At 38.8% G+C, this 15,142-nt stretch overlaps 1 protein-coding gene across 1 annotated transcript in view; it reads right to left on the minus strand.

The window, feature by feature from the left end:
• The window catches only part of Etv1 (ETS variant transcription factor 1), an 86,414-nt gene that overhangs the window by 29,836 nt on the left and 41,436 nt on the right, over positions 1–15,142 (minus strand). Inside the window, exons 6-8 of the mRNA XM_052185924.1 lie at positions 9,196–9,325; positions 5,379–5,567; positions 1,362–1,609 (exon numbers count right to left, since the gene is read on the minus strand). Coding sequence (XP_052041884.1) covers positions 1,362–1,609; positions 5,379–5,567; positions 9,196–9,325 — 567 coding nt within the window. The remainder of the gene's footprint in view (positions 1–1,361; positions 1,610–5,378; positions 5,568–9,195; positions 9,326–15,142) is intronic.

Here is a 15,142-nt window from a genome sequence, read left to right on the forward strand (position 1 = left end):
AGGAAACCTCTCAAAATTAATCCTAGAATAGATTAGAACCAATGTTTCTTCAGAGCCCACCTTACCTGTTTTCCTAGCCCTTGGTCTAACGTTACCCCAGACCTAGTGAGGCCTAACATACACACTTAAGGATTGTTACTTCTGTCTTTTTCTTCTAGACCTGGCTGGAGGCACAAGCAGAGATGTTCTGCCCTCAAGTAACCACACCTGAGCAGAATCTGTCTACCCAGGCCCTAGGAGGGTAAGTTGGACAGAAAATTCAGGGATGTAGAGAATTACTGTGTTTTCGTGATTTTTGAGGCATGTTTTAGAGTAGCCAATGACTTTAGTCCTCCCTGTTCCTATCCTGTGAGGACGAAGACTGAGGGAGAGCCTTTAAGTTACAGGGACCCCTGTGTTGAACTCTAAGAGACCTTTACAACAAAGCAGATTGTTTTATTCAATAAAACCTGGAAGCAGCTTTCTGTCCCCTAAGCAAAACTCAGCAGTTATTACAATAGTTCTTTCATAAAAGACATTCATTCACTTGTATCCAGATGGAAGGAAATTGGACTCCACTCAAGTATCTCCATATCTAAAACCAGCTATGGACCTAGCTACAATGTTAGTAATAAAAATTTATAGGTGTGTGGTGCCCTCCTTACAAAAATTACCCTTTACTTCACACATCTTTCAAAATACCTGGAAGTGTAAAAAGCTTATGTCCCAATTTCACAGAAAAACTCAATAGAGACAAGGTAGGTAAGTTTTGAGTTTCACAATTAAATGTTGGCAAAACCTGGTAGTAACATTTGGAATCAATTTTAAGCTTCTTTACCTTCAGGAAGACCTCTTTCCTTTGACAGATGATATGTAGTAGATTTTCCAGCGCTCTAAGACAAAGCTAGACTCAGTGAAGGAATTTTAAATGTACATTTTTTTCTGTTCCCTTTCTAATATGGAACTTTTGACACCAATGATTGTTTTTAAGTTACCACGTGTAAATACCCACCATAAATAGACCATTACTTTGCAAGTACTGTTTCTAAATAACATTAGCATAGCAGACTTCATAGGGAAAAAGAACTGGATCAAGAAAAAAATTACGAGTTTCTGCTCTTAGTTGAGTAAGTGCAGTTCTACAAGTTGCACTGTCTTTGAACTGCTTTCATTTTCAGACGCTATGTTTTGATCATCATCTCATGTCAAAGTCTTCTGATAACCCATGCTCTCAATCGCAGAAAGTCCCAAATACAGGATAGAATCAAAATACCCACTTACAAATGAATGGTCAGAAGGCACCCAGTCTAACAACCCTAAGCAAATCAACAAGGGAGGTGAACGGATGATTTACATGTAATTCCATAAGAGGGTGGGCCTACCTGAATCATATGCAAAATCTCTGGGTTCCTGTTTGATCATCAAAGGAGGGGGGAAGCTTTGGCTGGCTGCACCGCCAACCATGGTGGTGTGTTCATAGACGGGGTCATGGTACTCCTGTTTAAAGCCTTGTGGTGGGAAGGGGATGTTTGGCTCAGACATCTGACGTTGGTACATAGGACGTCCTTCCCTTGGCATTGTCGGCAACGGAGGAAAGGAATTACAGGGTTCAGAAAGCTGGCGGCGAAATCTGGAGAAGAGAGTGCATTTCAGATGAAATGGTCACACAAAGTTGTCTTTAAAAGACTGATATCATTCCTAAGCTGCTAGTGAACACTTTAAACCAAACAGCCCGATATGAACAGCTTTAATGAGCCTCAGATTTCTCTTTCTTAGGAGTGCTATGATTTGTTTTAAATCATATGATGACGTGTGCTTCCCCCTTTAACCCATCCATTGCAAACAATTCCGCATATCATGCAATTAAAGGTGTACTGTCAGTAGCTGTAGAACAACCAACTATTTTTGAATTAATATGAACCCTAACAGCGAAAATGACCAATTTTAAGCTAATTGGATCATTTACATAACTTCTGGAAGAAAGGGTTCTCAAATAATGAAATGTAAGAAAATACAGGGATTTCCAATGGCATTCTCTTTAAATTCTGTCACTAAACTAATCAACAGCCAAACAAAAGAGCCCCCAAACAAAACCTACTTATTGGCATGCCTTTTATCACCCTCAGAAATTCAGGAAGCATAAGAGAAATGAATCTCTTCTCAAATAAGCAGGTCTTTAAATTCTTCAGCAATGTCCAAATTAACAATGCGTTCCTGGCATTATGGGAGCTCTTTTTTTAAAAGACTCTGTCTGTCCTGTCAAACAACATTACAGGGCATACTCGACCCTATGACCTCCAAACTGTTGAGTTGAGTAAAAAATAAGCACACATACACAGCTAGCTGGACACCTAAGATGAACAGGTTTGGAGTACGCCAGGCTGTGTGGGCATGAGGATGTTCTAAGGCCTAGGCAGCGAGGGAGCTGGAATTGAGTCCCATGTTCTTTCCTTCTTGGTAAAGATTGGCTGAACACATCATTGTTCTGTTCTGTACATCTCATCCATAATATCATTGACCCACCACAAAGATGTGAACTAATTAAAGATTTAAAAGTACTCTAAAAATGCCCCAAGAGTGCTTACCAAAAAAAACCCTCTAAAACATATCCATGAGCAAATATTACCCTATTAACCTCCCACCCCCACTAAAAGCATCCACTAGACTTTAATTTTGAAAGTTAGCATTTAATTTCAGTAATGTTAAATGAAAATAAGGCAAAAGCCAAAGAAAGGCAAGGCCACTGCTTTAGCCTTCAGAAGCGTACCCCCTGCCAGGGTTTAACTCTAGGTATTCCTGCTACCATGAGAAACATGGAAATTCCACTTACACCTGCACAAAATAAACTTAGAAACCCAGATATTGTGAAAGCCACAGCGAGGCTGGCTGGCACTGCATGCATTTCCCTTCTCTTGCTTATTTCATTAGCCAAAAAAAGAAACAGAAATTATCATTAAGAACTGTCAAGGAGTGAATCAGAAAATGGTAACTTGGAGATAAAATAAGAAGCTGGCTCCCTTCTGAAGCCTTAAAAGGAAGCTAACATCGCTTGCACTGAAAGCATTGTAAGGAAGCAAAGCTATTTGCTTTTTACGAGTCGATGTGATTTATACTTGTTCTTGTGAGAGGCTATGTATGTATCAGGGACATGTTTCCCGGGAGAATGTATGGTTTGTATGTCATTCTGGTGAGCCACTGACCATTGGTTAAGAGAAAATGAGGAAAAAGTTTGGAGGCTATAGGACAGTAGAGAAATGGACTCGTGGGTAAGGAGAGTCGGTATCTGCATGGGGAGCACGGCTACAGAAAACAAGACTGGTCTCCTGCACAGTGGGTTCGCAAAGACGTGCCAAAGGGCTGGCCTGAGGTGTGCACTGAGGCTGAGGAGAGGAAGCAGAACGCAGGCCAGCTGGCTCTAAACTGTCCCCAGAGTGAGGTGGGGTGCTGGCCTGGAGGGAGCTATCTGAGGAAGGGATCTGCTCCCAGAGCAAATTTGCCATTTATAACCAAGGGACTGCCATTCGTTGGCCAGATCCCTCTAAGAAATCCTCATCAGAAACATAAGGCTTCGGAGATTTTCCTGGGATTGGCCAGCTGGTACCATGCTCAAAACTCAGTTGGGGGGCAGTGGGAAAAGACCCCGAGCTTCCCTCTTGTAGTTCCGGGCCGGCTGTTCTCAGTCTCAACTGTTTGACTTCAAGTTGAGAGACAAAAATGGATCTGGCCAAAGCACCTCCAGTTAGATCATCTAAAAACAAGCGCACTACCTACTTAGCAGTCCCCTTGCCTTAGAGATAGCCAGCCTGCACAGAGGGCAGACGACATAACCTATAATTCGGTGCTCATTCGAACTGCAGGGCACTTGGTGACGGTAAATTTGGGTGAGTCTTCGGAAGCAGGCTAAAGCAACGATGGTAGTTTTTTGTCCCTGCTTGTTCTCTGGTCCTGCACAATGGGCTCTTGTTTAATTGCCTACCCTGCAACAGGAATTCTTTCATCTGGATTTATAAAACTGCACAGATAGATGCACATAGCAGTTCACTCTAAACACATCTCACGCCTATGGAGTGAGAAAGGAAAGACAACAGAAGGTGTTTAGGAACTAAAGCTCAGAAGAACTGGGTCATGACAATCAACGGGAGAGGACATGGCTTTGTTTCGCATGGGGAAATTAGATTTCGTGCTATTCCTTTATTGCAAGGAGTAACTCAATTTGAGACTGAGGTATAAAGTGTTTCTTTATATATCCAGATTTGCCTGCGGTACACCTGCTTCCTCTGATGGCTGGGAGGAGTCCTTTCAATCAGCTATTTTTACAGTGATGTATCTCAGCCAGTTATGATTGTAGTTCCTAGATGAATTTTTGAAATTTAGGGGGGCAAGTCCAATTGTTAATGTAATTTTACATTAGGTGTCCAATTGTATAACTTTTCCATTAAAAGGCCAATTTTAATCAGAAAGACAATAGAAACTCTAAGCTCTGAATTTCTTAATGATTTCCTTCTTATTTGTGTTGTTGAAAGCACCTAATACAGGCCACAGACTACCTAGTGGTGCGTGATGCACGTTTCTTTCCATTTAGTATTCAGCATTATCACAAAGATAGTTACACATGAGGCAGTATTTTGTCATGGATTCAGTGCCCCCTTCAGATAAAGTCTTTCTCTCCCATAGAGACTACTGCTAAAGAGTTTCCTGGACAGCACTGGTAATGAGGAACAAAACAGAAGGGACAAACTTAGCTGGTATTCTAAATCATGGATTAAAGAAGTACTTCCTCCCGGATTGCACTGACACTTCTCTCAGAGTCAACAATCTCTTATTACATGCCTCTCACCAGCTCCGACTCGGTTCTTGCCTTGTTCATTTCTAAGTAACACTCATTTGGCAGCTCTCTCGCTGAAGCTCTTTCTGAGTGTCCATAGGCATGGGTCTACGGACATTAAATAGTCATTGAAAAGGAAAGCAAATAGATTAATCAAATAAGTTATACTCTGTAAGATTATGTGGAACTAAGCCATTTGATGTAAGATAATGAACCTAACTTTGTAAGTAATCTAGTAGGTTGAGTCGTCTAACTTTGCAAAACTAGTGTATACATATGTATGCATGGTCTGTGGTAATGTTTAAGTGAAGCAATTTATGAGAAGTGAAGGGAAAATGTTCAGATTATATTCACTTTAGCAATTTAAATGTTTATACATTATCTTCTCCATAAATTATTTTTATTATTGATAGGGCAACCTTTTACTGAAAATATCTTGTACAAATGTGCTGAATTAATATGCTTACCTTAAAACACTGGAGATCTTTAGAACAGCTATGAATAATGTCCTCTATGAAAGCTGAAACAGGGGGAGATTTTTATTTTTTCATCTGAAATGGTGTCTACAGCTTACCTGTGGTCCATGGGGTAGGTGCTGTCTGGTATGGACTGAGTAGGAGGGAGGTGAGCTGGGAAGGCCCGGTCAGGTTTCGGAGTATGAGCTGTGTTTGGAGATGCATGGTGTAGTGGGGACACTGGAGTGCTGGACGGTGTCGGGGGATTGGAGGGCCTCATTCCCACTTGTGGCTTCTGATCATAGGCACTGCCCAGAGAACAAAAGAGAACATAGGCTGCATTGGAGTAATTTTTAAAGATCCCCATCCTAGGGAAATACCAAAAGCTTACCTTAGACATACACGATAAGGGAAGCTAAACTCTTTTGGATTTTAATTTCTTAATTCGAGAATCTCTAAACTTCAAAGTCCCATGCTCTTACATAGAAAATAATTATATGAAATTGTGTAATGACTTGACTATTTGTGACATACATTCTCCATATACAGACAAATTAGCTAAGGAAGCGCCATGCGCTGAGGGATCACCATTACCTCCGTCTGTGGTCAACACCCATCTTTCAGGGACAGCTCCTTCCTAAATCCTTAAATACCTGATCGTCATTCTTCTTCTCTATTACGTTTCAAAATGAGACCTAACATCAGCCCTCCCTCAGGAGAGAGGCCATATTTGATTTGCCTTTTTTTGTGGTAGAATTGGAAGCACTGCTCTTGCCTCTCTAGATGTTTTATATTAAATGATGCTTGGCCTTGAATTCCTTCATAATAAAGATTAATGAGGCAAATTAAAATGTCTCTGATATATTTAAGTTTTCTTTGATTGTGGGTACAAAATAACATTAAGAATAAAATCCTATTATCATAGACTAACTTCCACTCTCAATTACAAATGCAAAAACAGTAAGTTGTTTGTTTTATAGTATGACTTTAAATAGCTTCCCAATGAGTGGCTTTCTGAAATATCTAATAACTTCAATCAAGGAAAATATCTTACTAAAATCAGATTTTTATTTCTGATTGAACAACAAAAAGGTATATTTACTTCTGTGTAAAGTATCTAGATATACTCTTCAAATAAAATACTAAAAAGAGCTGGTTAAGTTGATGCAAGATTTAATTGCAACAGAGGCCGGCAAATATCTGTGAGTCAACCTGGCCTATAGACTGAGTTCTATGCCCCAGCCTATACTGGCCAGTCAGATCTGATCTCAAAAAAAAAAAAAAAAAAAGAAAGAAAGAAAGAAAGAAAAGTATACGTACATAATGATAGACTTTTAAAAGAAATATTTTCTTTTCAGATTAATGTATAATAACTTAGTTTCTCCATTACTACAAAAGAGTTATATCCAAGAATAAATATGTTTTCCAGAAGTGCCCCGGTATGTGCTACATAATCTATTCACTCTTTAAAGCTATCTGTACTCATATTAAGAACACTGGGAAGAGAAACTGGTGGAGGAGAAAGGAGGAACTGGAAGAAGGGGACAAATATGGGAATAGATTTAGTTAAAATGCATCATATATATGTATGAAATTCTCAAGCCAAAAACAAAAATGTGTTGTGTTTGGTTTTACCTATGTTCTTTTTTTAAATTTTATTTGATATATTTTTTATTTACATTTCAAATGATTTCCCCTTTTCTGGCCCCCCACTCCCCGAAAGTCACATAAGCCCCCTTCCCTCCCCTGTTCTCCCACCCACCCCTTCCCACTTCCCTGTTCTGGTTTTGCCCTATACTGCTGCACTGAGTCTTTCCAGAACCAGGGGCCACTCCTCCGCTCTTCTTGTACCTCATTTGATGTGTGGATTAGGTTTTGGGTATTCCAGTTTTCCATTTACCTATGTTCTTTACTGATGTTTCTGAACAAGAACCTACTATTTTTATGAAGTAGCTTGCTTGAGTCTTTCCCATAAAAAGAAGAAGAAGAAGAAGGAGGAGGAGGAGGAGGAGGAGGAGGAGGAGGAGGAGGAGGAGGAGGAGGAGGAGGAGGAGGAGGAGAAGGAGAAGGAGAAGGAGAAGGAGAAGGAGAAGGAGAAGGAGAAGGAGAAGGAGAAGGAGAAGGAGAAGGAGAAGGAGAAGGAGAAGGAGAAGGAGAAGGAGAAGGAGAAGGAGAAGGAGAAGGAGAAGGAGAAGGAGAAGGAGAAGGAGAAGGAGAAGGAGAAGGAGAAGGAGAAGGAGAAGGAGAAGGAGAAGGAGAAGGAGAAGGAGAAGGAGAAGGAGAAGGAGAAGGAGAAGGAAGAAGAAGAAGAAGAAGAAGAAGAAGAAGAAGAAGAAGAAGAAGAAGAAGAAGAAGAAGAAGAAGAAGAAACAAAACCAGGCAGTGGTGGCTCATGCCCTTAATCTCAGCACTCAGAGACAGGTGGGTCCCTGTGAGTTCAAGGTCAGCCTGCTCTACATAGTGAGTTCCAGGATGGCCAGAGGTACATGAATAAACCCTGTCTCAAACAAACAAAAAGAAAGAAAATAAAAGAAAGAGACAAACAAATGCCTAATCATCCTAAAATATTCCTTTCTTCCTCTGTAAGGTGGTATATTAAATTTCACTATTTATAGAGAAATGGAAGCTCTAGAATGTATTGTATACAGGCTATGTGCTGAGAGAGATGTATTTTTTTTAAACAAAATCCTTCAAATTGTTGGCCAATTCCTCAACTGTTAGTTTATAGGTCTGAGATATATTGTATGAAACAGTATTTTTATGATCACTATAATAACTGGTTCAATGACTGGAAATTGTCCAATGCTAAAATAATTGTGTTGTTATACACACCTTAATGAGAAAATGCAAACAACAAAACTAAGTAGCCAAATGCATGTTGATACCTAACATAAATTCTGTATGCTGTCACAGTTCACATTTGTTTTATAAAACAAATTTAGTTTCAAATGAGCTGCCTCACAATTTCAGGCTCTAGTGAGCCTCTTAGAAAGTCACATATAAAACAACAAATTTGAAGAACAAACAGGAACAAAAGATCTCAACATTGGTCAGTTGCCATAAGATGGCACAATCTAATTTTCTTGACTCTTTCATCTAACTGATGTAAAAGATGGTGTGAGCAGATGTGTTTGCAGTAACACAAGATTCTTCTGGATCCTAATGCATTGAGCTTGAACTGATACACCTTATAAAACAGTGCAAATATTTGGAATCATTTTTATAAGTTCTCAAGCTACCTCCCTTTAAGAACCAAGTCTCCACTGTAATCAAGAGTAATAGTCAACAGCTACAGCCAACTCTTTTTTTTTAATGCAATTAGAGGCCAAGATGAAAAGTAAAAGCCTGCAATTCACTACAAAGGGTTTTTAATGAACATATGTGTTATCAAATTTTCTAGTAAATGAACAATGCACTTTGAATGCACCACCCTTTATTATCATCTCAAGAACAACTGGCTTTTTAATAGATAATAGCCTTGGCTAGGCCTTATAAAATTATAGTTTCATTGCAATTGTCCATGAATGCCTCTTATAGATCATCTGCAAAGCCTGTCAGATAACTAATGTACTGCTTTTGCTTGCCAAATGTTATGTTTTTTTTTTCTACAAACTATCTAAAGTACATAATGCATTCATTCTGATGGGAACCTTCAAAAGCTGCTTGTGCCAAATAAGACCCTCTTTTCAAACCCAAGATACATCACCACAGTGGAAAAGCAAATAATGATTGAGATGAGAATTATTACTTTAAAATGATTCTCAAGTGTGTGACTGTATGGCAAATGGGTCTTTAGAGTTCTGCTGAATACATTACCTAATTAGCTTATTATGTAATGAAGATGTAACCCATAAAATTGACTTGAGATTTTAATAACATTCCACACTTTCTGCTTCCAAAAGGAACTTTGCTCTCTACGAGCCTAAGACTTCTTACCTGACATTGTACAGGCACTTTTCTCCATAGCTGAATTTAAAGGGCTGCTCTTGACTGCAAGCAGACCCGAGTTCTGAGCATGGGCTGTGGGGCTCTTTCTTGATTTTCAGTGGTAGGCCATGAAAAGCCACTAAAAACAGAACAAACAAATAAAGATTTGATTCAAGTAAGAATCACATCTATTAGTTAGTCTGTTTTACTTCTCTTCTTGAAATAAATTATCATTACCATTTCACAGTAACTTGGCTATGCGGCCGCAAGGATTCTGGATGTTTCGAAAACCTGTTATAAATATTTCCATTGACTAAAACAGAGACAAAAAAATTATAACTGTTTAGCCAAGACTGGAGTAAGGCTTTAAGCATTATTCAGTAGTATTGCTTCAGTAGCAGTGATCTCATGACACGTGACAAAGAAAATCCAGGTGTACGTCCAAAGGCAAGCCATAAAAGTGTGGGGGCTGTGGAAGCCAACATATTTAAGGTTGGTGGTTAATTTTAAACAGAATCCAAAATCCCTGCTTATCTATTTACCTAAAGTATAAAGATAAAATATGATACATAAAAAATTTTCACCACATGTAATCCTCCATAAAAATCATTCTGTAACAAATAGTGTTTTCCTTTTTTTATGCAACTTAATATGTAACCATTTTTAAAGCATAGTTACTGTTTACATACATTCATTGTGCTTAATATAAAGCCAGTTATGTCATAAAATGTACACTGCAAGAAACACATACACACACACACACACACATACACATTCACATAAATGTGCTTTTTGAGGACTATAAAACCAATGAATAAATTTCACTCTATTTTTAAGTCCTATGATCCCACATGTGTTCACTGTATTCTCTTTAGATTTCCTTCACAATGAAATGTCAATGATAAAATTTTTTGATACATGAAAAAGAAAATCACAAAGCATTTACCATGTTGACTAAGAAAACTCTCTCCTCCTGTATATATGTGTGATGCATGTGTGTACATATGGTTTCACTAACTCTTAGAATAACAACCATTTATGTTACAACACATTTATTGGTACTTTTTGCAAAGCATTTTCATTATTTTCAAGCTCTTTGAATATAGACAGAAAAACGTATGTGTGTACTCAACTTCTAGAACTTTGAATTCAAACCTAAGATTTATGTTTTCCTAACAAAAAGCTGTAGCAACATACAAAGAAACCCATTTGTCCTCAAAGAAGTAACATTAAATTCAGATTTAATTTACATGAATAAAACTTAATTAAGGCCTAAGAAGCTATATTTCTATAGTTACAACTTTGTGACCAAAGGTATAAAAAAGATTAATAAACAGCTTGCAAAATAAACTTAACCCAAAAGAAAAACTTGACAAATTAAGCTTTACTAAAATTAAAATTACCTCTTTAATGGCTCCATTAGAAGGAAGAAGGGTAAGTTCAAAAGATTTAGACAACTGGTTCATAAAAGAAAATATCTAAACAGCAAGATGGGTAGAGACAGCAAAATGAGTGAAAACATAAACAAAATCTTTGCTCATCAGGAAATTGCCAATATGATTATCACCAAATACTCATTAGAAAAACCAAACTGTAATAAAAGGTTGGCAACCCTGATATTGAACAAAATAATGGAGGTTGGTACAAGCCTCTCAGAAAGGGTGTGAGTACCTGAGAGCTTCAACAAGAATGTATTATGATCTAGTAATAATACTAATACATATTTCTCTGTATGGATGTGTATGTATATATGAAAATGGAGTTCATATGGTCCCCAAAAGACATGTGTGGGAATGTTTGCGGAAGTTTTATTCATGTAAAGAAAGCTTAAAAGGTTTTAAATATTCATTGGTGGAGATAAGTAAGTATGGCATCTGCATGCAAAGAATATTTAGAAATAACAAGGAATAGAGCACCTTCCAATGCATGCAAAAACACAGATGCTCTCACAGCTATGTAGCTAAACCCCATAAATTTCCAAAACAAAGCTAGCCGAGAGCATAAAGATTTCCCTCTGCATCTAGCCTGTGATTTTGTTTGGCTGCTCAGTTAAATTAAGTTGTTAGGGTAAGCCATAAGTCCACGGCTAGGGTTCTTCAAACCGAGGGTAAATGTGGACAAAAGATGTGAGCTCCTGATGTCATTGTGTGAAGCAGAAGGCAGAGATCGAGTTGAGGATTCGGCAAACCCAGAAATATCAAAGAGGGAGAGGAAAGTGCAGAGGACTGGGGAGAATCCGGAGCGCAGATCCCGCCCCCCCCCCTCTTCTCAGAGCCCTTCTCTCTTCTCATCTTCATCTGCTTTTTAAGCCACCCAGCACATGGCACCTTGTTATTGCACCTTGACCTTGACCTAATGATGCTCCATTACCAGTAGATGTTGTCACCAAGCTGGCTGAGGAATGATTTTAAGCTACAAAAACGTAGCTTAAAAGGTGATCAAATACTGCGTCCTCTGTGAGGCTTAGCAGCACCACAGTACATTGTGTTCAAACAGATTCGTCACTTGAAAAACTTCTATTTAGATGCCAACACTTGAAGGCTCTCCACCTTTTAGGCTCCCCAGCTCTACTGTGGAGGGTTTCGACTCACTTTACAACTTCATTCTATGCCTGTGGGGCTGTGAATCATTATGGACCAAGAATTGATTTTTCTTTACTAGTCCCAAGCCAAAGACTAACCGGACGATCTAAGATTCCCAGCATTTATCTTTATTTTTCATATCTGTAGGTGAATCATAAAACTTAAAGCCAAACTGAAGCCTTCGATTATTCTGCACAAGAGAGTGGGACTTTTATCTTTTATGATCCTCACTTAAGCTCGCCTCCCTCCTGGGAATCATACCAATGACTTCATGTAGACAACATCTCTTATTTACCTTTGCATGAGAGATGTAGATGCTCCCACCAGGAAAGGCTGAGTTGGAGGCTGGCTGCCTAGGTATATTTCATCCCAGGACTCGAGCCTTAGCGTCTGCTAATAGGAGGTTTTTCCAGATCATTGGCACCGGCGCAAGAGAAAGCAGCACATTCATTTCGTGCAATTTGCTGTACCTTCCCACACGGAGCTGGTGCATGTAAAAGGCTGTTAAGTACTAAATTATTCCTTATCAAATCACCATCATCTGGAGTCATGATCAACACTAATTAAATTACTTTCACTGAACACGGCTCCAGCCTGCTGCCGAGGCTGCTAGCATTCCGCTTCCAGTGCAGTCCTCCCTGGGTCTGGAACACAGACCTGCAGGCATCGGCATTGTTTGTAGTGTAATTAAAGTGAATCTTTCCTTTTTCAAGTGAATTAAATCAAGCGAGTTAGCCTCTTCATTTCATTGACAAAGAAAGGATGTTCCAAATGATGCTTTATTCCTGACTTTGTAGAGTTTGGGTCGTCTATCTAAGTATGAAATTTAGAGTTCATCTCAGGCATTCCTCAAACAGGGCCTGAGGGTTCCCGTGCAAACTTTTAACAAACGCACAGCTATCAGCTTTTCTAGGGAGAGGAAGAGAGAACACTCAAGAGATAGGCCTTGCATTCTTTGCCTTGATGGAGACTTGACCTTTAAAACCACTAATAATGGCTGAGTTTGTCTAATGGTTAGATTTAAGAGCTCCAAAATATCAGGACTTAAAAATATGCACTTTCAAAATAAATTTAACCACTTCCTAATCCAAGAGTTTACAAGGAGTGGTTATGGCATTCATTGTTAAGTACTTAGAAATTCAGTGGTTGTTTTCATTTAAGAGCTTTAATAGTGAGACACGACAGGGCTTAGTATCTTTCATCTTCTACCTACATTTCAGAAGGGAAACAATTCCGTCACAATACCTCAGAAGCACTGAGACACCCTGAGGTTTCCACAAACAAGGATCCTAATTTAAAAATGAACTTCTGATTTGAGCAGAAGCACAACATAAAATAACTCGTAGATAGAGAGAATGAATTACTTTCTCCCAGGAGAATACTTCCGTCGTCATGACAATAATGCCTTAACTTGTAACCTTTCACTGAGAACAGACCACGTTTGTGACAGCTGTCCACAAATAGGAGTTTTGGTGTGAAGCTGAGTGGACAATCTGAACAAGAAACTTCAACTATGTTTGAAAATAACTCAGGTTTAGATAGTGCTTGGTGATCTTCAAGGTTGGACTTGATTGTTGCTCAAATGCTCAGATGTTAATCTTGGTCCCCAGTGTGAGGCATGGTTATAAAGAGAGGGAATCTAGGCAATAAGCCACAGCAGAAGGAAGACTTCAAGGCCCTGGTGCCTGTTTTATTTCCCAGCTATAAGAAGCTTCATCTGATATGCTGTATTGTACACTGCAGATTTAAAAAGTATAGCCTGTCCCCTAAAATCTCTGAACCCATTAGCCAGATTAATCTTTTTACTTTTTAAGTTCATATTATTGGTTATTTAGTCGTAGACATGGAAAGCTAACATAAAGAAGCTAAGCAGAATGCCTGGGTAAAGCTCTAAGACAACATTATAGCAGGTTAAGAATTGGAGCATTGGGGCTGGAAAGATGGCTCAGAGTTTAATTGTACTGAATGCTCTTCCAAAGGTCCTGAATTCAAGATCCAGCAACCTCATGGTGGCTCACAACCATCTATAATAAAATCTGACACCCTCTTCTGGTGTGTCTGAAGACAGCTATAGTGTACTTAGATAAACAATAAATAAACCTTAAAAAAAATAATTAGAGCTTGGGCTGAAGAGATGGCTCACTGGTTAAGAGGACTTGTTGCTCTTGCAGAGGACCTGAGTTGGATTCCCAGCACCTACACAGTGGTTCATGCCTATTTGTAGCTCCAGTTCTGGTGGATCCAATGTCCTCTTCTGACCTTCATAGGCATACAAGACCCCCAACTTCAAAAATAGTAACAAATAAAATTTTTAAGAGGAATCTTGGGGCTTTGGTTGCAATAAAATTAAAATCTGTTTACATTTGCCCTTGAAATGTTTCCTGTTAAAGAACACACTGTAACATTGTATAAAATCGCATCAGGTGTTTTTGAACCCTTTATTCCTTCCCTATTTGTATCTACTATGCCTTAAATGGTAGACTGGATACTGAGAGCTTGAAGGCAATATAGAGCTAGGGAGTGCAGGTGTTGAACAAGATGACTTCATACCATCAAGTGCAAATGTAGGTCCAATCATAGTTTTATTTAGATTTCTGAAAAATATTTCCTCTAGCAAAGATCTTAGCCTGCTCTATATTCCTTATGTTTGATTAATTCATGTGTGTGTGATACACACAGCTGTATGCATGACCTTACTAATATATTCTTGGCACTTGTATCTAAATGCAAAAACTTCTCAGAGCATTTGTGTTTGCTTTTAGGCATTCTGCCTTCTTTCAGTTTATTACTGTGACCAAGACATTTAAAATTTCACACTACTCATATTACACTGAAGCAAAGATGGTGCTCTCCCACACTGAGAGCTTGCCCTACCCTGGAATGGCAAAAAAAAAAAAAAAGAAAAAGAAATCACAAACGACATGCAAGTTGGCTTCTAGACCCGCCCACACACTGAGAGCTTGCCCTATCCTGGAATGGCAAAAAAAAAAAACAAAACAAAACAAGAAAAAGTCACAAACGACATGCAAGTTGGCTTCTAGATGCACCCACACTGAGAGCTTGCCCTACCCTGGAATTACAAAAAAAAAAAAAAAAAAAAAAAAAAGTCACAAACACCGTGCAAGTTGGCTTCTAGACACCTCCAGGGAAGGTAAAGAAGCAGGAAGTAGGCTGGGCTCAGGGCTTTCACTCTTTTTAGTTTTTAATTCTTCTAAGAATGAAACAGAATAATAATTTCTAGGAATACAAAGTATTTACCCTAGGAGAAGAAACACTTATTTTTAGTTCTTGTCAAAAGAGAAACAGGTCTCTGGAGCAAATCTGCAATTTCTAAAGGGAACCAAGGCACGTATGCTCACACTGGCACTGGGACT

The sequence above is a fragment of the Apodemus sylvaticus genome, chromosome 6 (assembly GCF_947179515.1).
Source record: "Apodemus sylvaticus chromosome 6, mApoSyl1.1, whole genome shotgun sequence".
NCBI lineage: Eukaryota > Metazoa > Chordata > Mammalia > Rodentia > Muridae > Apodemus > Apodemus sylvaticus.